Consider the following 26,957-nt stretch of genomic DNA (forward strand, 5'->3'; position numbering starts at 1 on the left):
AATACTTTTGTCAATATCATGTATTCCGAGATTTGGGTCTGGAAAGCAGTGCGGTGGTACTAGGACCAAAGCAAGTGAATCATTCCACTTTGAAGTCCTCACAGAACAATATATAACCCCAGAATAAACACAGCTTTGATTAAGATACTGGCTCAGTGATATTCCTGGAGAAGCCTAAATCTGCCAGCACTCTGAAAGAGGCTGCATTTGTAAAGCGCCTCATGCCACTGCAATACCTTGACTCCGTATATATCCATGGAAACCAGGCTGAAGTCTGCCATGTTTGCCCTCTGAGGGGGGGAGAGGGTCAGAGAGGTCACACTTCATACTCCGTGTTGGATAGATGAGTCGAATGAAGGACAAAAGATGGAATGCATCATGAGTCAGACCCTGTTCGAATCCCAAAAGTCATTTGGGCGTGTTTATTTAGAGCAGCCACCCCCACCATCCAATTCGGTATTGATGTATGACAATACTCCAAAGGGCATTTCTTAAAGGATTATTTACACTGATCCAGTTGGAGAAACAAGGCCAGTTAAAATATGGTACTTATGTTAATTCATTTATACATAAATGTATCATGCGTCAAGGAAATTGAGCTGTTACACTTCCAAAGCGGGGTTGACACCCCTCAAAGCAGGATAAGCAGATCAATTCTCTCGCTTACTCTTTAACGTCAAGTGGAGCGGACCATTTCTATCAGGAAGTGTTTCAGAGGAAATTCATTCAATCCTGATTGACATTTATTTTTTAAAAACTGTAACACATTAACATAATGAATATGCTGTTTTGTTATTAGCACACAGCCATGCAAACTAATACAGTATAGCTACCTCCAAAAGTATTGGAAAAGAAAGGCCAATTTCTTTGTTTTTGTTGCAGATGCAAGACATTTGGATTTCAGATAATTAGATAAATATCAGCCAACATTTCACAAGTCCATCTTTTCTTTTCATGGTATGTACGTCTAGATGTGTAAACAACTCAGGACAGAGCACCTTTTGTTTCAAGCCACCCACCTATTAAGTGAGCAGAAGTATTAGTGACAGGCGTTATTAGAATGACTTCAAGTGAATAACATTTTGTATTTGGTGGCATAATCCTTACTTGCAATAAGTGCATCAAGCATGACCTATTGAATTCATCACACAGTTGCATTTTCATTTTCAAAATTCAAAATTCAATTCAAAAACATACACTGTATACTTTCCTTCAGGCTAGGACAGGGGTGCTCAAGTCCGGTCCTCAATAGCCCGTATCCAGCCAGTTTTCCATCTCTCCCTACCTGAACACACTTGATACAAATGCTCACAATCGTTATCAGGCTTGTACAAAGCTTGATGATGAGCGGATCATTTGAATCAGGTGTATTGCAGGCAGGGAGTGATGGAAAACAGGCTGGATAGGGGCTCTTGAGGACCGGACTCGAGCCCCCCCTGGGCTAGGACATGATTAGTAAGACTTTACATGATGTATAGTTTATACTAAAAACTGAATATATTGACATTGTCCTTATTCCAAAATGTGATGTGACGCACTGTGATTCTGTAGGATCCTGGCCATAACTACGTCAAATAGAGTCCAATATTGTGCTAGAAGTAAAGAAAAAAGCATTACTGTAAAAAATCTAACTTTTACGGCAGGACAACTATCTTCTTCTCCAACTTTTGTTTGGGGAAGATGAGGCTTCGCATAACCTCATCCAGCTCCTCCAGAGCCAGCTGGGCGTGAAGCACGGCGACGTCATCCGAGTCAGATCGAACCACCCACTTCAGCGCTCGGTACAGGTCCAACAGAACATCACTGAGGACCTGATGGACACACAGAGAAGTGTTGGAAGTTACACTGGTGAAGTGACACTGAAGCCTTTTCACACAATCAGATAATCCTCACATGAGCCTTCAGCTTCCACACCACCTGGCCTAACCTTTGTGATGCGTTCTGCCAGTGTCTGTTCTCATGTCACCGGGTATCATTAAAGCCTGTGCAGCTGGTGCACAGCAGCTGCTGTTCAATAATGACAGAGCCTGCTCTAAGCTTAGAATCAAAGCCACACCTGAACCGCTCATCACATTTCTTTTTTGGTAGCGGGGGGCGAGAGTTGGGGGTTCCACCGTAAGAAGGTTTTCATGAGTACCGACTGGCGTTGAATGATAATGATGATGTAATACTGCTGCTTAACACTAGGAGTACGAGAGAAGTCAATTGGACTGTTTTCAAAATTTGATGTGTTTTTACTCTGCGTATATAGATATAAGATGCTCCTGCCCTCTTGACTTTTTGCTATTCTGTGTATATTTCATTCCTACGGTGTAATTTTATCATATTAAACATTAAAAAAAATAGTTACCAGGCATGACTCCTTTAACTACAGCATTCCAGTCAATTTGGCCGGCTCTACTTAATCTTACGCACGGTGCGCTGGGACGGCGCTGCCGGGTTTCTATAGCGACCAGCGGTTGCATTGAAAACCCTGCTGTACACCATGATCTATATACAGTATATTAAAAAAAAAAAAAATCTTACAAGAGTAGAGGAGCCGTTACATCTGCTTCAAAATATTGACGAGTCTGAGAATGACTTGCTCGGCTGACGGCGAGTCTGAGTAAAAAAAAGTCCCCTGGCGAGGAGGAGCTGTGTCCCGTGTTGTAAAATACTCTAGGCTGATAGTGATAGTCATGACGTTGTGGGTAGTACATGCCAGACAGTCAAAATCAATAAAATAATGAGCTTATGTGGTGCTTGTTGACATAATTCCCTCATGGGGGAAAAAAAAAAAAAAAAAAAAGTTGCGATCGGGATGGAGTCGTTTTGTGCAATGATGTTAAGAATAATGCTACCTGTGAATAACAGTAATTATCAACAGTGAGAAGTGGCCTGATTGTTAAATGTGGCGGGCGTGTCCCTTCCTGTGCTTGGTGAGAAGCTGACATTAAGTCAGTAATTCCCAGTAGACACTACGGGGGATTTAAAAATAAAATGTAAATTCCTGTCATTAATTGACATGGATATATAGTTTTTCTCCGACTAATGCTTTGTACATGTCATTTCTTTCGAGTCCCACACAAGGACATTCCTGGCATGTAAACATGAAAAAAGAAAATCATTATGAATATCCATTTGTGCATTCTCGAAACTGAAACTTATAAAAGATTTTAAATGGATTGCATGGTTCAGAGCCTTTTCACACTGCACTTAGAAACACGCAGCACATTACTAACGAACCCATTCATGGTATATGTGCTGCAGTGTTATAACGGTTTTGGATTGTTCATTATATTTTGTTTAGTTTTTTTGTTTAATTTAGTTAGTTTTATTTAGTTTTTGAGGAGGTTTGTTAGTTTTTTTTAATTTTTTGAAACTGCGCCATTATGGTTTAGTTTTTATTATTTCTTCAATATTAGGTTTATTTTGTATAATACTGGAGTTTTTGTGGAGTGCAAGATATACAACTGTTCAATTCTCAAACCACTGTTTGACCTTCTTTTGTAGCAGTAACACCAAAATAAATACATTTAAAATGAATCCTGAAAGTTCCTTCATGAAATTAATTGACAAAAATGAAAGACATTTTTGGTATAATTAGTTAGTTATAGAAACATAAAATGCATTCTCAGTTAGTTTATTTTCTTTAACGCACTCATTTCTATTTTATTTTGTGAACGGAAATGTTTCAGTTTTAGTTATTTTGTTTGTTTTCTTTAATAACCTCAAGGATGGAACACTATGTCGCGTTGCACCAACACGCTTCATCCAATTGAAAAATGTTCAGTTCGAGGTGCAAGAAGTTCTATTATTTTCATACATTTCTGTTATTTTCACAGGCAGCTGTTGACTAACTGCACCTGTGTGGACCAAGTCACAATGGTTTTAAACTGAGCTCAAGGGGAGAGCGCACAACTCAAACAAATTGCTCTCAAGACAAACTCGTACAAGATGAATGAATTGAAATGAATTCCACAAAACACTTGTGAGAACGACAAGGGTTTGGAGAATGCCTTTTTGTGGTCGGTTTAAAAATGACTCACTTAGAGCAGGCTTAAAATACAGTAAATTGAAAAAAAAAAAAAAAATTCTGTAAAAGGGAAAAAAACGGAACATTCGGTCAATGGAGCCCTCTTGTGATTTGATCGAGATTGACATGAGAGGAGCTTGGTTCTGTGTCTTGAGAACCATGTCTATAATTTTCAGTATGAAAGTATGCTTCTGAAATCAAAAAAATATATACTTATTTTAACTAGGCTTTTAACACATTTTGACCAGCGGTGCCAATAATTATGGAGGACACTAAACTTTTTTTTGTAGGGCTGGGCAATAATTCAACATCACTATATATCGTGAAAGACACATGATCAATACTAATATAAAATCCTTTCAATAAAATGTACAGTATAAAAAAAAAATCAATACAAAAACCCAGACCGCGTCATTCTGCGGGCTGTAGGCGGAGGCTACAGTATGGCATTAGATTTGGCCGCAATTACAAGCATGTAAGAGGTAATTTGGAGCACCAAAGTGTGTTTTGAGCGCAACCAAGTCGCTGACTGCTAGTCTGTGAGTGTGCGGACACGAAGAAGAATGAGCAGCTGAACCAACAAAGGAGAGTGGCGTACCAATGCCGAACAAAAGTGTGGCTTAACTTTGTTCAAAACATTTTTTTTTTAAAAATGACCAGTGCAACTCTTGCAATAAGATTATATTGTGCAAACTTAACACCTCCGATGGATACATGGCGTAGAAGTCAAGGAGTTACCTGTCATTGACGTTTCTATCTCCTGTGTTTTTTAGCCGGCTCTGATGCTCAGCATTGCCATGAAGTTACAATCAGGTAAAACAATAACAAGTTCTATGGCAAGAATAATCTCACAAACAAGTTAAAGTAGAACTAAGACGCACTCCAAGAGAGTATTAGTTTAGCTACACTTACATTGCATGACCAATGAATGATTAATGTAATGGTTAATGTAACTGCATCACCGATGGGGTATAGCGTCTTTCTCAAATAAGCATTTCCAGCATTGCTTGAGGAGCATGGATGTAAACAACATTGTACATTACACTGCATTACAAGGTTCACAAAAATGTACATTCCTTGAAAATCAGTTTTACTGCTAGATATTTTCAATGGTATTTTGCCCCTGGATAGTTTTATTGGAGTTTATCTTGAACCTATTTAATATTTGTTATTATTTTGAATAGGTAAAAAATACAATATATATGGACCCATATGAATTACTTATATGATGATACACTTTGCAGCCATATAGCCCAACCCCAGTTTTTGGTGATGGAAAAGTTGTTGTTTTTTCTGAAAGACCCTTGTTTGTACAAACTCCCCAAATATAATGCACATTGAAGAAATACTGTGGCCACGACGAATAGTTATTTTTTTTTAAAGAATTTTCGTAGTGTTCGCCCTCTGCTTCACTCTGACCCGTGTAGTACACACCAATGTTAAACATTTTGCTATTTCACTCACCCTCTTTAAACACACAAAGAAGAGCGAGTGCACATTTTCTGAACAAAAGATAAAAATCCGAGATAAAGATGGGAAGAAATTAAGATGAGAATCATGTCTCTCGGCTACTGTATGCGAGAGCAGTGTTCGAAAAAGGTACTTGTGTGGTTGCTTTTGACATGGTTCCTCATTAATTTTCAACGGGACATTTTTACTTGTTTTTTGGGGAAGTGCATGACCATGGTAACATGGAATTCTGAAGAAGAAAAAAAAATGATAAAGAGAGTTGGGACAAAAAGCATCTTTTATTATTTTATAATTGTGCGGACACATTTAAAGGTGTGTGCTAAATTCTCACAGGAAAAGGCAGAATAAGGATAAAAAAGAAAAATTGAGAGTAAGGAATAGTAATTTGGGGTGCTTGTATGCCTGGGAAAAATTGTTGACCTGCTGCGGACAGACGGATGTAGTCACACTCTTCCGGCACTTCAGTGGATTATACCCGGATTGGTGTTTTTGTTTTTTTTTTTCCTTAAAATTGACCAGATTCAAGTTTTATGTCAAACAAACTGAAATTTGCGCATTAAAAATGAGCATTTGTGTGGAAAAGATTTGAATTGCATTTGCGAAACTGAATGTAAACAAATATACAGAACAGAATTTTCAGTGAGGAATTGAAACTCAAATCGTACACATTCAGATTCAGTTTTTCAATGCACTTATTCAAGTTTAGCGATTCAAATTCAAATATGAACTATTCTGATTCATTTTCCGCTGGCATATATTTTAGCCCTATGTCCTTAACACTGTCGGACAGCTTCCCCGGGAAAAAAACAGGTTTGCCCCGGGGTGGGAAGATTCCCTGAGTAATCGATGGAATACTCGATAGGATAATTGAATCCAAAAAGATTTGTTCGTGACAGCCCTCGCTGCTGGTTTTGCATCTATTTGTGTTCTGCGGCAGTTCCATAATAATCCATTGTAAATTGAAAGTTTGAGGAACATTTTACTTGGGGGGAATGCAGTATGCTGTATGCATTACAAACATGGCTGTATGTCAGGGGTGCCCATTACGTCGTTCGCGATCAGCCAGTCGATCGCAAAGGCATTGCGGGTAGATCGCCAGCCTATCATCTGTCCTCACTACTGTATTGCTACGTTCATGCTACGTTCACACCAACTGCGTTGGGAGCGTTTCTGGCGGCGCGTTTGAATTGAAGTCAATGTAGTTTGCACGGGCGGGCGCGGTTGCCTACAGGGCGGCGCGAATGATGGAGCGGTGGGACGCAGAGCGAAGCACCAAAAATCCGCCCATTCACGGCATTCGGCGCGTGTAAAATAAGTCAATTTTTTTGCCATTTCCCCCCGCGGCAGCCAGTCAGCATCGGACATTCTACGGCACACACAGCGTCCTGTTCACTCGGCGGCTTTTTTTTTTTTTTTTTTTTTAAATGTTCTTGAACTTTACCAAGACAGCAATATTGTTAGCATTAGCATAGTATGCAAAGAAGTTGACTTGTTTTATACGCGCCGAATGGAGCGAATGGGCGGATTGTTGTTGCTGCAAATCTGCTTGAGGCTGGCTATCAGCAGCTACTGTCCGGACTATGCATCCCTGACTGATTCCATTTAGTGCTAATCATCGGAGTAAGGTAATTACAAAACATTTTTTGTTGTTGTATTGTGCTATATAGGTTGATGCAGTCATGCAAGGTACACCAGCATATACGGTACATCTAAAAATAATTCTCAATGTATTTATCAATAATGTGTTTTGCATTGTGTTTTGTGGTAGAATATTTTGACTCGGTCATGTCATAAGTAGCTCTCAGGCTGAAAAAGTGTGGGCACCCCTGCTGTATGTGTTTGTACCTGGGTGGCTTTGTCACTGAGGCCCCGCAGCAACAGGGTGATGACATGGACAGCCGCTCTCCTCACCTCTGCTTCCTTCTCTGTCTTGATCAGAGCAGTGAGGCAGGAGCTCAGCTGAACAACACACAAGTGAGACTCATCACTGCTATGCAACAAATGTTCTGCAGTGTCACAACTGTTTCATGATGAAAACAGGGATATGAGAAGTTTGTATCCTGCCACTGTAGAAGCATTTGCAACAATGTTTAATGATGTCCATCAGTTTACATGCACGTAAAGTACTGTCATATGTTTTTACTTACCTCTTGAGCCAGAGGACCGAGTGCATAATCCAGTTTCTGGCACAGTTCTCCCAGGTTAGAGAGACTGCTGGCACGGAGGCTTTGGTCAGAATCTCTGGTTCCTCTCAGGAACACCGAAATCAGGGGACGACCAAAGTGGGGTGCCAACTCCCCTGCATTAGGAGCAAGGAACAGGGAGCAAATGTAAACAACAATATTTGTAATAACAGGTCAATAAAAAAGGAAGTACCAGCAGAATGGAAAAAAGTGGAAATTTGAAAGCAGCTGCCAGGCAGTCTACGAATAAACAATAAATAAGCAGAGTTGGGCACTTGACCCTTTTTTGCCGGTCCAGCCGCAACCCTCCACCCTTGACCTGGGTACTACCCTTCCGGCCACGACCCCCCGCCCTTATTCATAAAAATGATCACCCCCCGCCTCGTTCCGACCCCCTGTCCAAAAAAAAAAAAAAGGGTCCGTTATTGACGCAGCCGCGGGAGGGATGCTAACGGCAGAGGCTTTTTAAGGATCATTAGCTGGCTAATTTACTATTTGAACCCGCTGTGAACACGCTTCAAAATGCGCCACTAGTACTTTACGACTTACCCAACTGTGTGTGATTACGTCCATTGCGAGCCCCGGGGTTGATTTTGTCGTATTGTATAATTATTTGGGTCCAACAGATGGCCAGAAGTCGCAGTCAAGTGACTTATTTATTTTGCACACTTCCCCCCTTCACGGCCTTCAAAATAAAAGCATACCAGCAAACCACTATACACAGCAGGTTTGCTACGGCGTATTTCCGGAAGTAGGGAAGACACCAGATGAAGTGCATGAACTCCACCTTGATGTGCCGGCGTCATCCTTGAGTGCTGCGCTCAGCTTGACTATACTCGTGGACACAAGTTGTTTTGTCGGGGGGCGTCGCTTCAAAAAGACAGCGACAACAATGGATATCGTGCCTGCTACAACCATAAAGGGACCGAGATGACTAGACTATGCATTTAATTTCATTTCCAAACTAGTTTGCTTTTGCAGCAGCAACGAGCTGCGCGCTGTATTCTCTCTCTCCTCTCCGTGTGGGAAACTGTATGTCATCGCAACATGTGACATAATGGACCAATCAGAGCAGCAACAATTCCTGATGTGTGCGTGGCATGTGTTGCAGACCTGTCGCCAACAGCGCATTAGTCGGTAATGGGAATCAATGCGACAGTTGTCGCCCGCGCCGACGCGGGAGTAGAAAGAAGCCTAAAAATAAGCCTTTCACTGAGTAGGCTGAGATGAAATTTGGCCGCCTCACGACCACGTCAAACGCATGAGGCCCGATTAGTGGGCTGGAGTAAAATCCACTTCCGGCCATGCTTAGTCCAGACATTTTTTTTAATTTGTCCCAGCCCCTGCCCCAAAAATGGGCATCCGGCCGGGCCGGAGGGTCCGACAGGTCCGACCCAGGGACGGACTTCCCAGCTCTGTAAATAAGGCGGTGCCATATCATAGGGTTTAAAATAAAACCGGTAGTTTTCTTTACGCGGTACAAAAATGTTATAGCGACATGATGGCAAGTATATTAGGGGTTGAACAACTTTAGATTTTTTGATGACAAACCCAAATGTTTTCAGTTTACGGCAAAAAAGGAATTGGCCTCACTGTTCCAATTTACAAGGGGGTTTATCTGTAATTTATATTGAGCATGGTAGTTCAGGTCGTATACTCTATTAACCCATTAAGCCCGGGAGCCATAACCGTGTTTCTATCACTAGACCCGGGAGCGCTGTTACGTCATTCTACCTTTCAAGCCGGCACAGCGGATACGTCACTGTACTTTTTTAATCCAATTCTCCGTCTCTTAGCCAACTTAATGCATCAGAATATACACGTGATGGTGTCACGAGACCGCGGAGGATGTCGTGGAATTCTTTCGAGCCGTAGGTAGGCTAATGGCGGACGCCGTCGATCGCTGGGAGCTCTGATTAAAGTAAGTAAAGTAACGGCAGTGCTATATAGACGACACGCACGACCAGTGGAACCAGTTGAACGTGATATCTTATGGTTTGTAGACAATGACAATATTGACGTCCTTGTAACAGAATAGAGGATGGTATTCACCACTCGATTTTTTTTTTAATTAAAATGGTGCTTCTTTTGCAGTGACACGTTATTTTTACATCTTTGATTGAAACAGTAAATAATAATAAATTCTGCCTGTGTGAAAGCCACGTGTCTAAGCTCTTTAATTCTTTTGGAATTATGTTTCTGTCTGCCACTGAGGCTGAGATATTAATCATTTCGTAAGTGTTGAATTTCTGGGAGAACTTCAGGTTTTCAAGGGTAATTCCAAAGACGACCTTACATTTTAGGGAGCTGTTGAGACAGGCGCTTTGGGCCTTAATGGGTTAAAAGTAACATTTAAGGACAAATGAAATTCACGTCAAGAAAATATATATTCAAGAATACTACAAATGATGTCAAGTTGCTCACTGCCTTGCGCTTTGCTGCCTCCACATCCCAGCTAACAGCAGCTGCGGTAAGCAAAGTGTTTTGAACTGACCAAGTGATTTATTTTTAATTTTTAATGCTACAGCATCTTCTCTTCTCAACTTCCATTATCAGACTCCAAGGTGATCTGTTTGCCTCTTTTACAACATCTGGACTGAAATCTTAATTTGTGGTGCTAATAAGATGACTTGCTGTTTTCCTCTAGGCCGCACAAAGATGCATGGTGGAGGAGTAGGATGTGAACGAAAGAAAAAAAAAAAACATTGTTCCATTGCCAACCAAATAATTGTTAGGTTGTCATTTTGAGCTACTACCTAGGATTTTCTTCCATACGCTGCTAATGCAAACAGCAGGCCAAGACCACTGGAGCGAGACGGCCAACATCAAACAACTACACAGCCAAAAAAGCCTTCAAAAAAGTCATTACTGCTAAAGGGTGGTGACAAAAACAGCCCTCTATCGAACAAAGAATGATTTCAGGCTGTATTAGCGGGACTAGCTATAACTCTCAACCCTTTAACAAGCTGTGATTATTGTGAAGTGGCAGTCTTACAAAAAGAGAGATGAGAGAGCATTGGTGATGGAGAGCTGCCAAATGGCTCAATGTTGTGAGATCTATTGATTGCATCTGTAAGTTACAATTAAATTGCCCCAATTCAGAAACATAAACAGCTCATTGATCTGTTTATCTGAGATCACACACAAGAATCCAACCAAAGACACACAAAGCTCAGTCAGCTATAGTCCACATCTCAGTAGATTGCACTGTATGAGTAATGTTTGTAAAGTGTGCTGAACAAACTGAAACTTCCAGCCAACCTCAAAGGAAAAAAAGACTCTCTCAGGGAAACACAGCAATGGCAATCTGGCAGATAAAGCCAAGAAAAGGGAATGGAGTTGAACAGAGGTTTTAGCCATTGGGTCACTTCTGGCGAGTTCTGAATACAATACAATACAATTTTATTAATAGCGCATTTCATAACAGCTAAAGCTGTAACAAAGCACTTTACAAACAATACAATAAATAAAAAAACAATAAAAGGCTGTGATAAACATATTAATAAATATAGATATAAATTTGAAACATTATTACATGATGCTGCACTGAAAAAAAAGGTGGATCCAGAGAATGCCATTCTACCAGGAATAAGGATGTATCATGTTTCATAAATCATAATAATTAACCATCCATGCATGTTGAGCTGGAGCTGACTTTGGGGGCAAAATGTGCGGTACACCTGAGACTGGTCGCCAGCCAATTGCAGGCCACATAAAGTATATATAACCATTGAAGTTCATATTGACAGCCAATTAACCTAACATGCATGTTTTTTAGAAAGTGGGAGAAAGCCAGACTACGCAGAGAAAACCTCCACAAACACAACGGTGACATTGCAACAGGACTTCCAAAAAAGAAGTTTAGAGCTGAGATTCAAACCGGGAACCTCTGAGCAACACATGAACACTTCATGAAGTGAAGTGGCAACATGTTGAAGCATCAGCACTGACTACTTGCCAACAACCAGGGCACAATCAACTCGGGCCTTAAAATGGTTTGCTGCATAAAGGGGATGCTAAACGAATAGAAGAAGTAAACAGGAAGAGAACAAAGTTTGGTGGGGGATTCAAATAAATAATTGTAACAAACTGGTGGGCTAGACTTTCCCCAAGCTAGCAAAGGTGACATGTAATGGTGCTGCCATCAACTCAGTGTTTTCTTCAACACTTTAGGCTGTTAAACATACTGATCTTGTTGAAGTTGGCCTTGTGCATTTCAATGCAATATATTCAGCTTTGCACCACCACTACCACCACCAATGCAACTGTGATTCCAAATATTTCTGGTGTTATTTGACAACTATTTTTGCCCATTTGAGATTGAATTCCAGAAATCCCTCAAGTACAAAATGACAAGATATAACCGATTGTGAAGCAGTGATTCAGAAAACGGATACTGATGATACTCACCCATAGCTCTGCTTGCTCTCATTAGGACTTCTCCCATTCTAAGGCGAAATTCCAAGGAGTGGTCCTTGTCGGATGTAGAAACCGAGGAACCATGTTGAAAGTCTCTTAGGAGCCTTTCCAGAATTCTCTCAGGATACAAATCAGCCAATGAAGCAAGTCCTAATGATAATATACATTATCTACGTCTACGCCTCAAGAATTACTGACACACAAGGGGCTCTCCCACTTTTCCAACTGTGTATGTAGTTCACAAACAAAAAAAACATTACATTTACACTCATGTAGATAGCTTGCATTACCTTGAATGGCGGACAGGTAGACAAAGGAGTCCTCGTGTTCCAGGTTTTCGAGAAATAGCTGAGGAAAACAAAGCAGCTGCTTTATCAATCCGCACATACTATACACTAGAAGACGATATACACAGTTGTATTTTACCTTACAGAAAGACAGACATCCAAATCAAAGAGGATCAAAACCGGTCAAGAACAACAAGACTACAAAGAGAATAATTCAAAATTCACCCCCAGATATAAAGGTTATCTGACACATGACACAAACACAAGAAAAATCAATATTGGGAGGTTCTGCTGTCTGGATAGATGGTTAATGGCTGTCCAATGTGACAGGGAGGGCATGTCGATTAAAGAGAATATTCAAGTGGCTGTTATTCCTTTTATACGTGAGCCAACTAACAAGTCCCTCGGTATCACCAGTGTTGCAAGCTAAAGTCTTTATTCATTATATACGCACACAAACAATTGTGCCAGAAGATGCTGTCAAAACCTGCAACCCCCAACACACAAGTTATTGCTGCTGCACCTCTTCTTAAAAACGGACATGCGCCCATCGCACTGACTAAATGGCAGAAAACCAACAACAAACAACTTACAATTAGGACTTTCTCCTGGGCTTGTACAATTTCTTGCTCTCTGGATCGCACCATTTGGGTCAAGTTCCTCAGGGCAAATGCTCTGGTTGGAACATCAGGGTGACACGCCTCGAGTAGCCAATCAGAAAAGGCCTTAGAGGGATGTGAAGTTTCACCTGCCACAGAGTCCCCAGAGGATGTCGGCTCTTTGATATGGGATTGTTTAAGATTGTTGTTGACGGATAGAGGTGATGGGGGACAAGTCTGTTGTGTCTTAGTTTCAATCTTGCTTCTTTTCTTTGAAGGCAGATTGTTGTTCTTGGGGGACATGCCACTGTCTTTGGAGCCTGGGAAAGCACTGGTAGTGAGGTTATCTGGTCGATAGGCACCGTGGGTAGCAATGACTGCTCTTAAATTTGAGGCCAGCTCCTGGATGAACACCTCTGGGTGTTGCTGGGAAAGAGTCTCTAGCGGCTGGAGCAGTCTTGACATCGACGAGTAGACGTCAGCAGTGAGCTGTGGATATCATAAAAGTAATAGTGAAACATTTCTTGATGTGCTATTTAATGACTGGAAAGATGTGCCTCATTAAAGAGACACTTGGGTGAGCTTAACATTGGCACTTATATAATAGGCTTGCATGTAAAAATGACATTAGTACTAAAATGTCCACCTCAAAAGAGTCTGTAGTGATTTAATGTCTTTTTTTGTGATTAGGTTTACAACAAATTTCCACGCCCCTTCTACGTCACGCGAGGAAGGCATGCGTGGTAATATTGCTCGCTTTGTCAGTTCTGTTGTCTAAAACGGTGACCGATCGCCACCAAAATGCAGATGCACATTACTACTGTTGTCCACTTCAACCTGTGAAAGTATGAAAGTGTTCTGCACAATAGTTTGGATTTATTGACATAAAACATGATCTCATTATGATCACCTCCACAAAATCAAAAATACAGTGGCGATTGCTCCTCCACTTTTACAAGCTGAAGCGGACAAGAGCATGAATGCGCACACGAACCCTGACTGGTTATATTTCGGACATTTGGCGACGTTAAACTCGTGTCTCAGGAGGGAGGGAGACGGCGGCTTGCAGCAGCAGCAGGCAGATTGGAGCTTTACGTCCCCTTCTTCCCTCCCCGGCTAAAGGTAGGATAATGGGACGGCTAATAGCAACAACTAGCTTCAGGTCGTTAAAACAAAAGGCGTTAGCACAACAACATTAGCTCCTTACTGTCCGCCCAGCGTGTGGAGGTGAAGATGAGACTGTGTCTTCATGTCGCCTCGCAAACAGTCGCGCGCGGTGTCCCTGCTTTTTGATTGCAGCCGCCACCTTCTGCCTGAGTGAAGCGGCGTGAGAGTGACAAAAGCCCTCATCGAACAGAGAACGAAAAGTTCCAGCGAGGCAGACTGCACATCCGAGTGTGGCCGCATTGGAACGTGCCATTTCGGCTGTTACCTTCCAAATTGGACGGCGCGTTGTAAGTCGAAAAACTGAGACCATTCCTCATCGAAATAAATGTGCACGTCTACTCATTCCCACTTCAGTCTCTGTAAATATCCTGACTGGTGTTTAATGCCTCGCCCGTCCTAACCGTGATCAGCAAAGAGGCAGTTTATTTATTTATTTTTTTAAAGCAAAGAAGCAGTGTGCGCTTCCCAGCCTAAATGTACGTAGCTCTGCTGACTTCCACATTTCCTCATTCTCATATAAAGGAGAGGTTAATCCTTTTGATATGTTGAAGTGGGCATTAGTAGAGATGTCCACATAAATTTTGGTGCCAATTGATCGCCGGTTTTGGACGTTATAAGCAATAAAAGTACAATGATTTCCAATGGAGAGTTTGGAATCGGTTCCTTGCGTGACTCCAGCCGAACAAGGATAGAACGGTAGGGGGCTCATTATCAAGGCGCGTTATTCATGGAGTCACTTAGTTCCTAATTTCCCCAAAATGAATGGATAAAATAGAAAATGGCAACTCTTTTCATTTTCCTGATAAAAAAATATATAAAATGAACTTGTTAGTGAAAACATGGCCATTCCGGCCCCACCGTCCCTTTAAGGTAAGCAGACCATTCATTGTATTTGGTTAGAGTGAGGGCTTAAAGTGGAGCATTTGTAGAGGGAAAAATGATAACAATATGTTATCCCCTCCTATTATAGATACTGATACTGTATTTCAGATGCAAATGCAACATGCTTTTATTTCAAAAATTCTAATAGTCGCTAGAGTTCAGTTCAATGTCATGTTGACTGTTCAGATCCTTTGTGGTGCAAAGGCACAATTGGAAGAGTCATGACCCAAATAATAATGATTCTACAATCATACTGTATTAAAGTACTGTATGTTTGAAAATATTGTTTTTTTTCTTTGACTGACTACAGTGTATGATTACCTGGGGTTCAGAGAGCAGAGTTGCCACCAGGCCCATCCCCATGCTCAGTGTTTGGGTTTCTATTGGGTTTTCAATAAGAACAGCATTTGCCTTATTCAGAACGATGCATGCCCTCTGAAGTAGTGAGTCTATAAAGTCTACCACCTGGAGAGAAGACAGAATGAAATCAAACATTGTCTTTGCAAAAATGCAGCCTCTCAAGTACAGCATTGTGGCAAATAGAAGAGCAATCACTTTACAACAGCTAAGGCAAATGGTTGTGGGAAAATCACGACAAGTACTTTATCTGAGAACCGTCACCATTTTCACACTATCCAGAGGTCAGCGTGCTAGAAATGAGTTTATTCAACGATGTAATGCCAATGTACAAGAGTCATTTCTTAATCTGCCAAGCAATGTGTTGGCACTACATTTCAAGCCAAACAAATATTAACTGTACTTAACACACTTAACCTTTTTTTTTCCAACAGCATGACTCAACATGGCCTGCTTCCCTTATCTGACTCCAAGTCCTAGCCGAATAAGAACAAAAGCATTTGTCCCAAAAAGGGCGCTATGTGTGTGTGTGTGTGTGTGTGTGTGTGTGTGTGTGTGTGTGTGTGTGTGTGTGTGTGTGTGTGGGGGTGGGTGTGTGTGTGTGTGTGTGTGTGTGTGTGTGTGTACCCAATTTTAAGACAACGCATCTTGAATTGCTGCCTACATTTTTGTAAAAAATTCTCTTGGACACAATTCTCACTTCATCTTCACAAGATCACACTATAATCGCCAAAGTACACAGATTTAGTCAACCAATGTAATGAAAGAATAATTTGAAACATGCTGTTTTGTTCATGAGTGGATAGGGAAACTTGAAAGCATTAAAAGTTGCTGTTGTTATAGACAAGCTTTATCTCTTGTGCTTGACTTAACTAAAACTGCTTATGTCAAGATATGGCTCCAGAACGGTGAATAGTGCATTCAGTCTAATTTGTCTAGATTACTCAGAATTGTGGTGACAATCTGGATTTTGTGACAGTGACACTGTTAGAACAAACTAATGGCACGTGAATGTTAAAACACACAAGTAAAGGCTGCAATGCTATTGTTAAGCATTTCAGATGCATCTGTTGGTATGCCCATTCGTCACAAACCTGTATGTTTTTTCTCAGTATCACAGTATGCTGAAGCGACTCCACCATTATGGCCAGGACCTGAAGCAAAGCCAACGTGTGGCCTTGCCTTGCAACACAACCCTGTTGCTCCTGCTCCACGTCCAACAGCGTCATGGAAGATATGTCCAATTGCTGTCCGTCCTTCTCCTCTTCTTCCGCTGCTACTGCCGTCCAGGTGGTTAGCTCCTGAGGAAACCCCAAAGAAACAGTTTGAGAATCAAGTATTAATTTACCAATGTTAACGCAAACCATTTGAAGTCTTTTATGCTGCGTTTATCTGCAGTGTCACTTAGGCGGTTCCCCATTAGTTGACGTAAAAGACAGTCAAAAATCTCTTGTTCGGTGTTAATGATATTTATTCAGCACAAGTAGGTGCTGGCCAGCATCTATTAAAGGCCAAGTCAACCCCAAAATGTTCTTTTCAATAATGGTCTATATGCCCCCACTAGTCGAAACATGTCCTTCTGTTTAATAGTGCATTTGTGGAATATTCGTTAAGAAGCAAAATGTCTCAGGGGGTGGCCATTTTGTCACTTCTGTGGACTTTAAATGACATCAAAGTTGCTCAGGGCTCAGATAACGACCAATCACAACTCACCTGTTTTCTGAAGCTCAGCCATGATTGGTCGTTATCTGAGCCCTGAGCAACTGTGACGTCATTTTCAGTCCACAGAAGTGACACACTGGCTGCCCCCTGAGATGGCTAAAAACGTGTGGATTTTGCTGCTTAACTCATATTCCACAAACGCAATATTAATCAGCATGCCTTTTTTCAACTAGTGGACCTGCATAGAACATATTCTTGAAAAAAAATGTTTAGGTTGACTTCCACTTTAAGCATCGTTATCACTAAAGATGGATGTGGAACACTGACAGAGAGAGCACAAGAAGCTAATGCTAACCATTAAGCTAATAATGTGTCGCCAAACACCAGAAAAAGTGATTTGGTGTACAGTACTGTACACTTTTCACAGAAGTCTGGCTGGAAATGTGTTTAAGCGGAGAGCAACTAGCTATGAACAGCAAATTAGCAGGTAAACTGATAAGTGACTACAGTGAAAATAATAGTACAGCGAACAACGACACACTAAGCACACGCCCCCACAACCAGGACATGAATCAGTTACATCAACCAGAAGAAGGCAGGCACTTTTAAGCAGAGGTGGGCATTTTACTAAATTTTGCCGGTCCGCCATTTGTCATCCCTCAACAGTCACGTACCCGTAGGTCAATCATGTTTGGGTTGACTTTCCCTTTCAGGATTATACTGTACCTGACTTCATTTGAGGATGCTCACAGTGCAAATCTGAGTGTGTGTAGTTCATGAACGGGGTGACTATATCCTGTACTCACTTTTGAAGCATCCCTGCCACCACTAGGCTAAACTTTTCCTTGTGGTTCTTTCTACATCGGTGATGTAATGGGCGTTAGCAGTGAAAACCAATGATCGTATGGTTGTGTGGCTTGTCATTGGAGAGAGTCAGGACACTTCCTGTCTTGTGGGACACGTTATAGTTATCTCTGATTTCCCCAAGAGGACCGGATTTGTATTCAGAATTTAACAGAGATAAACGAATGACTCAAACAGGATTAAAATAAAAAAATACAAAAAATTGAACTCTGGATTGCTCACCTGCAACAGGTCAAGGAAGAAATCTCCGGGCACATCACTGTCTTTGAGTTCAGCCAGCAGGTGCATCAGACATTCTATCCTCCACTGCTCCCCTGACAGCTTCTCATACAGAGCATCATCCTCATCACTGGGAGACAAACCATGGTAAAGATTATTATAGAAATCTTTCACAACGACCACTCCTTGAACTGGAAACATCACCTGCAGCCTACTCTGCAGCTAAGTTGGACTCCACCATTGCTGCCAGGGGCGAAATGGAAGCCTGTTGCTACATCGTTCTTCAAATCCTGTAAACCTGAAAGCTGCATGAGTAGTGATAGGACTGCAGAGGTTTCAGCATGGCTCAGATACCACAGCAAAATATCCTGACATGGGGCTCTGTGAAGCAGAAAAACACACGTGTCCAACGATCCGTAAAAACAACAAACCTCATGACATTGCTCTCTTCTCTCTTTGGTCAGTAGTGGGTACAAGAATGCATACAGCAGACACGCCACCAATCAAAGGAAAAAGTAAACAAATCGGTGGTGATTGGTGAAATACAAACAATATGGGACACAGGTCATTGCGTCTCTGCACCGCAAGAAAACAGTCAAGTCATATCACTTGATTGGAATTACAACTTGATTTATTACAACAATTATAATTTTAGGTTAAACCTGAGTTTGCACGCTGATGCAGGTATGCAGGAGAACTAAGACACACAAACTGTGTTGTGCCCTGGAGCTGGTGGCGTTAAGAGAGTTTGGTGCCTTGCTTAAAGGTCCGATTAACAGTAGTCAGGACGACGTAGACTAGCATCTCTCCAACAACTAGTTTGTAATTTCTTTTATCTGCAGCTGAACCTGAGCCACGACACCCCGGTTCCAAAGCCAAGTTCTTTTAGATGCGCTATCGTCCCCAAATATGGAGAAACGGGGATGGTTTCAAGACCCCATGCATAAACAGCCATGACAATCCTGATAAAAGATGATTAAAAAATGTACCTTAAGTTGCAGACGTTTCTCTTGGTGAAACAGAAGAGTGTGAAGACAACTGGAAGAACTTCTTCTAATGCTGTGAGAAGAGGAGTTGAAGGACTGTTGCCCACAACCCAGATCTGTCCACAAGAAATGCATTGAAAAAAACCACTGCGAGACTCATGACATTGGAGTTTATAGAAAATGCTTAACCCTACAAACTCATGCATACTCATTTTACGTCTAAGAGAAATAGTATGAAGGTCATTGGTTTACAACGGTCTCGCCCTAACGGCGTTCCGTGGTCACGAAGTGTGCAGGATGAACGAGTTGTCACACTTTACAATGGAAGTAAGGGTACCGAATCGTTCTTTTTTGTGAAGTGTCTTCATTAAATTATTTTATATTTATGGCCTAGAAGTGGTTTTCACACAAATAATCACTGTAATTATCACCTCATATCTTAGGGAGAGCGACTACGAACTCTATTTTCGTGCCCAGTGCAAGTTTGTCGCGAGGAAAGATCTAAATCTGCACATGGGTGTGCTAGGAGACCCGTGCAAGCCGGTGCAGCGTGGCATGGTTAAAAAAAATAAATAAATAAAAAGGATGTTTTGCCACGGCCAACTTCATTCGAAGCGGTTCCTCTTATTCCCTTTTAAGTGCCGCACCCAAGGGGCGCACTGAAAGTCGCTGAGAGTCCTGCGGCATGTTGAGGCATGAAAAGTACGTTTATAAGGAATTCCAAACTGCCCCCCATGGACGGAAGATATTAAGATGGCCAGGGACATCACGGATTTGTGAAGCGGGCACTTGGAGGCTGCCTGCCACCCTTACCGTCATGTAGCATCAAACCAACCCCACCCAGCCCGCCACCTCCGCCCGTGTTTTAATAATAATAATGAAGATGATGATGATAATAGTAATAATAATATTAAGGAGTGCAATGTATTGATTTCTGCAATGATTCAGACAGTTCAATGCATGCTGTTGTCATATTCTCTTCATGTGCCAGCAGGTCTCAGGCTCTGTCTGCCTGCACCTCGATCAAATTCACCAAAATCGCATTAACCTCCCTGCGCCAATAGTTGGATGTGGTTCCAAGAGGCATATAATTTAGTCTACTCCCAGCCACCAAATTGTGCAGTGTGCCGGGCGCATGTCAAAGGAAACGCCCTCGGTACGTCGGATCATCCAGCATGCGGAAAAGAGATCAACCATATTGTCAAACAGGCGCATCGAGGCTTGCGTCGGCACGAAAATCAGGATAGGCCAATTTTTACGCTGGAGCGCAGCAGTGCTGTCGAGGAATACAGAGCCCTCTATGCGAGTTCTGAATTTAGTGTAAATGTAGGTCTTGTCAGTGTCATAGGAAATGAACTCCATCATAAACCAAAGATATCCTGTTTCTTCCTGATGAGCTGCATAGCGACCACTTTTAGACAAACTTACCTTGTTAATGTCCTCTACACATTGTGTCATCTCCCATTCCTCCACAGCAACTTTGCAGCGACCATCATCTGGAAAAAAACATATAGTACTTTGTTTATTGGCATTTTTCCAATTGAAACAAGAACTCAATTATATTCTAACAAAGAAGGTTTGTCAAGTGCTATCATACATATTGCCATGTTTATTCATTGTGGTTATTAGGTGCAGGAAGTACACGCCAGAGACACAGCTAAAGAGTCTTGTTGCATATCGCTGGCGTCAGGCCGTAACCTTTTACACACCAAAATAGTCACTTTTGAGAAAACCCCAAAAACGGCACGTTTGTTCAGCCATCAACATTGTATCGTCAAAGAGAGTAAGCCATCTTCAACACTTCAGATTGGTCAATAATTTGTAGAACACCCACACGCGTGGACTGACCAACATTATATATTTTTGAAAAAATGGGAAATTTACTATATTGTGACTTGAAGTTCCAGCCAGAGGTATGTGAATTTCGACCTCATCTGCCTAAAGCATCTTGGATATCTTTCAAAACAATCAATTTTCTATCGCTTAGCCTGTAAAAGGGAGTGAGTGTGCTGGAGTCCATTTAGCGGATCTTGTATGTGAGGGGATGCACAACCTGGAATGGTTGATAGCAATGGTCAACAGCAACACTCAACCACAGATGGTTTTATGTCTTCTTAAAACGTATTTTTTACTCTGATTTAAAAAATGCTTTTACTTTTTTTTTTGGCAGTGACTTTTATCACTGGGTTTGTGCAAAAATAACTGTCACCATGCATTGGGGTGTTGAACAATATGGTGTGTATCCTTTTGTGGGCTTCCAACCTCCCATACCCCCCCAAAAATATGCTTCTAGGGATCAAAGTTAACACACAGTCACACACGCGCACGCACCCCCCCCCCCACACACACGAACGTGCCTGTATATAGCACAATGTTCATATATTTTTTGCAAATATATAAAATATAAAATAGATACTTGAACATACATTGTTCATTGCCATCAAAATTGCTTTTTTTCGAATTGATTTATTTTTTGTATAAGAAAAGTACTGTTTATATATCTGAGGTGTCATAAAAGCAAAAAATATTGGTGTCAAAGTTGAAGTTTTACTTGAAATAAGTATTTTCACAAAACCCTCGATTTTTCAGTTTTTTCCCCCTCAGCTTCAGAAAACAGATGAACCGTGACTGGTCGTTACCTAAGTGGATTTTGCTGCTTAACTCGTATTCCACAAATGCAGTATTCATCAGAATGGTGTGTTTAGACCATAATATTGTAGAGAAAATTTGGGGGTTGACTTCCGTCTTTAAGCTTGAATGCATAGTACTAGATTAGTCATTACTGGAAAACATGCACATTTGGAGTTATGTGTTACTTAGTGACATCACAGAATCACTGGCCCTAACCCTATGTATGACACACTTGAATATTTCAACTATTGAATATGAAACTCATTGTATCCAGACGTGTGATTGTTACTAACCAGCAGCAGTGATGCAGTGGTAGAGAGGACCCAACACAGGAGCCAGCAAGTAGGGCTGAGCAAATCTGGTCTTTTCTTGCACCAAGTAGAGAGCTGCCCTGGTGGCCACGCACTGAAACTGTTTAGCTGTAAGCTTGTCTTTGAGGTGCAGGAGCTCAAGAATCTACACCAACACAAACCGATCAAATTCATGCAAATAGATGAGATCATTAATGAAACTATGACTATATATCCCAGATCAAATAACCCTAAATAATGTTAACTATTACATCTAAATTACTATTCAGCTTGATTGTGTTTCATGATGGTTCTTTATGAGACATTCTTTCAGTCCCATTATTTTGTCATAGCTTTGTGTATGTGTAAACTGACCTGAGAACAGACTTGCTTATAGTAGGTATCGGCGGATGTAGACTGTTGGGGGCATGCTGTGAGAAGTTTGGCTATACCGTCACATTTCTTCCAGTCTGACTCACCTGGAGGACATAAGCAGTATTACAAGTAATAGCTCAACAAGACATTTCTTTTTGGCGTTTCCAGGTCTCATCATCAACCACTCGCCCACCTGTTCCTCCCTCCAGGACGGCTCTGACCACAGCCTGGACCCCATTAGGCTGCATCAGACGTTCAGACAGTAACTGACCGCATAGGCGCCTCAGCCAGCCAGGAGCTGTCCTGCTTCTGGATCCACCGGAGCTTCCTGAAGGACCAGACTTATGGGAGGGACATAAGACGGTACATTAAGCCTCTTTTCTATGACTGCATATGGGTCTCATAATTTAATGTTTGCATGTCTTCCCTTTATCTTTATGTATTTCAAACATCCATCCATGTTCTATACCGCATAAATAATCTCATCAGGGTCATGGGTGAGCTGGAGCCTATCCCAGCTGATTTTGGGCAAGAGGCAGGTCGCCTGCCAATCACAGGGCACATATTGAACCCACAACCTCAAAATTGTGAGGTGGATGTGCTAATCACTCATCCACCGTGCAGCCTCTATTTTATTTCCTCAAGACACAGACATACCTGTTTGGCTCCACCCTGTAAAATAAGGAGCTCCTTGATAACGACTGGCTGGTACACTTTTACCAGAAGACTTTGGAGAGTGTCCCGGCTGTTTCTACGTTCCTCTTCAGTGAACTCCTATAGAGAAAAAAAAACATCTCAGGTTGTGCCACCATTTTGACAAAATTAAATAAATAAAAGACAAAATTGCAGACGTACAAGATACAGTATACCCACCAGACATACAATTTGTACAATCTAGTGCAGGAGTCTTCAATCCTGTTCCTCGAGGGCCGGTGTCCTGCCTGTTTTCCATCTCTCTTTGCTACAGATATTCAGCAAAGGTCTCCAGAAGCTGGATAATGATCCTGATCATTTGAATCAGGTGTGTTACAGCAGGGACAGATGGAAAACAGGCAGGACACCGGCCCTCGAGGGACAGGATTGAAGACCCCAGCTCTAATGAGATCCAACAGAAGAGTTATATTCAAAAGGGCTGCCTTGGGCAATGATATTTTTGACCATGACGGAGATGGCATGAATTGAATTCAATCAACGGAGAGTGCAAATAAACTAATATGAGGATGCACTACCTGAACATCCTTTGTGCTGCTTGTCTTGGACTTCTGCGGCTGATAACCAAGCTGACAGAGTGCCGCCATCACATCTCCCAGGTGCCGGGTGAACACCAGCGTGGCAAGAGATGACAGTTCAGCTAAGCGCAGCAAGATAGTTGTTGTTGTCAGAAGCTGGTGTGGTGCTCCAACAGCAGTTTGACCACACGCCATTTTTTCCACCATTGCGCCAAATGCAGACCTGTGACCCAGTGGCACACCTACTCCTGGAGCCAAGAATGGACAGAGACCAAAAGAAACCACAAACTGAAGGGCTGTCCCAACTGTTTTCTGTTGAGTGAAACTCAGGACATCTGGTGGTAAGGGGGGAGCATTCTCAGGGGTACGTAGTTTGACAGAGGGAGCAGGTGTCTGCTTGAAAAGCTCGAGTTCAGCAGAAAGGTGGCGTTCTAAGCTGAGCAGTAGAAGGAGACACTCCTGGACAAAGCCCCACATCACATCCTCTGTATCGTTTAAGAACCAGCTTGCGCCAACCAACACATCATCCCTCAGTCTCCTCGCTTCCTGCAGACTTTTGTCATTGTGCAGCTGCTCCAGAAGAACATCTCTGTTCGCCCGCAGTGCTAACAATAGCGCCTTCTCCTTTGAGGTTTGTGCATTGCGGCCAGACGCCTCTGCAAACAAAATATGAGTATCATCATTAAACATGGGGTCACTGATGGTGTAGTGGTGCACACGCCTGAGTTGTATGCGGGCAGCGTGGGATCGGTTCCCGCTCAGTGACGGTGTCTATGTGTGTGCCCTGCGACTGGTTGGCGACCAGTTCAGGGTGTAGTCTGCCTTTCGCCCATTGTCAGCTGGGATAGGCTCCAGCACCTCCCCGCGACCCTGTACACTTGTACAGGATAAGCGGCTTGGAAGATGAGATGACATCATTAAACATAACAATATGTACCTTGCTGTGCAGTTTAATTAAGTAACTAAAACAATTAAGGCCTGCAAACGGCCACTGATCATACTTCATTGCACAATTTAAATGCTTATTTCTTAAAAAAATAAAATAAAATAAAAATATTAAAAACAAGTAAAAAGGTTATGAATCTGATTTCATTGTCGACCAGGGAATCCATAACTTGCGAAGACATTAAATAAATGTCTGACGCAGTCCAGTTTTATTACTTTGACTACAGAATGACACTGGCACAAAAGTTTGAAAAATACAACTATTTAAAATACGTTACGATTGAGGTTACACCCCTACAATATGCATTTTATCGACAAGTATTTTCATAGAATTAGCCAACACTTTCTATATTGCGACTGTCCCAGTTACGTTGTCATTTCAATTCAAAACCACTATATAGTAAACCACTTACCCCCAAGAGGTTTCGTGAGCACATTTAATGCCGAGATTATGGCCTCAATCATTTTGGCATCAAATTCATAATCCAACTTGTAAAAGAGTCCTTATTCTGCTTCTTTTGGTTTAGTGAATGAGTCCTTACAGCACGTCTTGAATCGTTAGCCAAATTGCTAAAAACATGTTACCGTCGCTGAAGTAATACGTCACGACGCATAGTAGCCTCGTACTAAGGTTGCATTCAGGAACTATAGGAAGAAAATGTACTACGGTAGAATCTACACCAGCAAGCAACTTCTAACATCATAATTATTATATTTATGATTCGTAAATATGGAACATAATTAGATTGTGTTAGATGCAGGATTGTTGTGCGTGTTCGTTTGGAGGAATTAGAAAAAAAAATACACGTTTTTTTGGTGCTTACTTATAGTACTGAATTTTGAACATATACGCAGGGAAAGCAAGTTTATTTGTACAGTATAGCACAATTCATACACAAGGCAAATTCAGTGTACAGTGCCATACGTGTACAGTTTACAATTTAAAGGGACACTTAGATGACCTTAACATTGGCACTTATATAATAGCTTTGCATGTAAAAATGACATCAGTACTAAATTGCCCCCCCCCCCCCAAAAAAAAAGACTCTCTAGTGATTTAAGGGCTTTATTTGTGATTAGATTTACAACAAATTGGCCCGCCCCTTTTGGAGCTCGGCTCGTTATTTTCTGATCTCATCGGTCTACGTCACAGGAGGCAAGCGTGGTAATATTGCTCGGTTTGTCAGTTATGTTGTCAAAAACGGCGACCGATCGCCACCAAAATGCAAATGCACATTACTACTCTTGTCCACTTAAACCTGTGAAAGTATAAAAGTGTTCTGCACAATAGTTTGGATTTATTGACGTCAAACACGAGCTCATCATGATCACCTCCACAAAATCAAAAATACCATGGCGATCGATCCACTTACACAGGCTGAAGCGGACAAGAGCATGAATGCGCACACGAACCCCGACTGGTTATATTTCGGACATTTAGCTACGCTAAACTCCTGTCAACTCTCAGGAGGCAGACGGCAGCTGGGAGCGAGCAGCAGTCAGCCATCAGGCAAGCATGAATCTTTATCCCTCCCCAGCTAACAGTAGGATAACGGCACGGCTAATACCAACAACTAGCTTCAGGCCGTTAAAACAAAGGCGTTAGCACAACAACATTAGCTCATTACTGTCCGTCCAGCCTGCATCTTCATGTCGCAACATTGCCTCCCAAGGACTAGTCTCGCGTGCACTGACCAGTCGCGGCTCAGATTCAGAAAACAGGTCAGCCGTGATTGGTCGTTGTGATGTAATTTTCAGTCGGCATAAGACAAAATGGCCGCCTCCAGAGATGGGTAAAAAGTGTATTTTGCTGCTTAACTTATATTCCACAAACGCAAAATTAATCAGAATGCCGTGTTTCAACTAGTGGGCCTGCTGGGTACATATTCTTAAAAAAAATGTTTGGCTTGACTTCTACTTTAAGTTGATTTAATTTTAGTTATTTAGTGTTTTTGACCTTGTTTGTCTTTTGTTATTTTAGATTCTTGGCATTAGGTGGTGCCCCTTGAGAGGGGGGTACTGTTATGACTGGTTGTTACGCGATCTATCAGTTGCTATGGTCCTTTTATGCTTTGTCCTCTATGTCACATAGGTCTGACAGTTTATAAGCCTGAGTGACTCAGTGACACGTTGGTAGAAGGTCGAACCTTCTTTGAGTGAGGATGCAAACTCTCTTCCAGTTTCAGCTCTCTGTAGTTACTTTGTATTTTCGGTGATAAAGACTTTTTACTGTACAACTTCCGTGTCATGTCTGCCTATGGGCCCAAATCCCGATCATCATGTGACAACAGTATTCAGTTTATTTTAATTATGTAGTCTGTTGGATAAGACTACTTACATTACTGTAGATGTGACCCTTTGTATCATTAAGACTGTT

The 26,957-nt window shown here is 41.7% G+C and overlaps 1 protein-coding gene across 2 annotated transcripts; it reads right to left on the reverse strand.

Moving 5' to 3' along the window:
• Positions 1-389: 389 nt before the first annotated feature.
• Positions 390-25,187, reverse strand: tango6 (transport and golgi organization 6 homolog (Drosophila)). Of its 2 annotated transcripts, XM_086029195.1 has the most exons (18): positions 24,994-25,187; positions 23,636-24,291; positions 23,064-23,180; positions 22,600-22,747; positions 22,407-22,510; positions 22,035-22,197; positions 20,539-20,606; positions 19,114-19,226; positions 18,329-18,505; positions 18,128-18,254; positions 16,474-16,680; positions 15,344-15,487; positions 12,968-13,462; positions 12,378-12,435; positions 12,079-12,237; positions 7,633-7,784; positions 7,331-7,444; positions 390-1,811 (listed from the first exon to the last, which is right to left on the reverse strand). In XM_086029195.1, exons 1-18 carry the CDS (start codon positions 25,043-25,045, stop codon positions 1,635-1,637), a joined length of 3,231 nt encoding a protein of 1,076 aa, XP_085885321.1. In that variant the 5' UTR covers positions 25,046-25,187; the 3' UTR covers positions 390-1,634. The 2 variants fall into 2 exon arrangements, with proteins under 2 accessions (XP_085885321.1, XP_085885322.1); XM_086029196.1 differs by lacking the exons at positions 390-1,811; positions 7,331-7,444 and having other exon boundaries at positions 7,635-7,784; positions 12,079-12,142.
• Positions 25,188-26,957: the final 1,770 nt, after the last annotated feature.

This window comes from Filicampus tigris, chromosome 4 (assembly GCF_054856515.1).
Source record: "Filicampus tigris isolate MCC_2025a chromosome 4, RoL_Ftig_1.0, whole genome shotgun sequence".
NCBI lineage: Eukaryota > Metazoa > Chordata > Actinopteri > Syngnathiformes > Syngnathidae > Filicampus > Filicampus tigris.

Excerpts from the sequence above, each read along its gene's own strand:
- tango6 (XM_086029195.1), bottom strand. The coding sequence starts at position 25,045 with ATGATTGAGGCCATAATCTCGGCATTAAATGTGCTCACGAAACCTCTT. Across the intron at positions 18,506-19,113 it reads AGAAACGTCTGCAACTTAAG|AGCCCCATGTCAGGATATTT; the intron begins GTACATTTTTTA and ends TCTGCTTCACAG. Across the intron at positions 12,436-12,967 it reads CCCAGGAGAAAGTCCTAATT|CTATTTCTCGAAAACCTGGA; the intron begins GTAAGTTGTTTG and ends TGTTTTCCTCAG.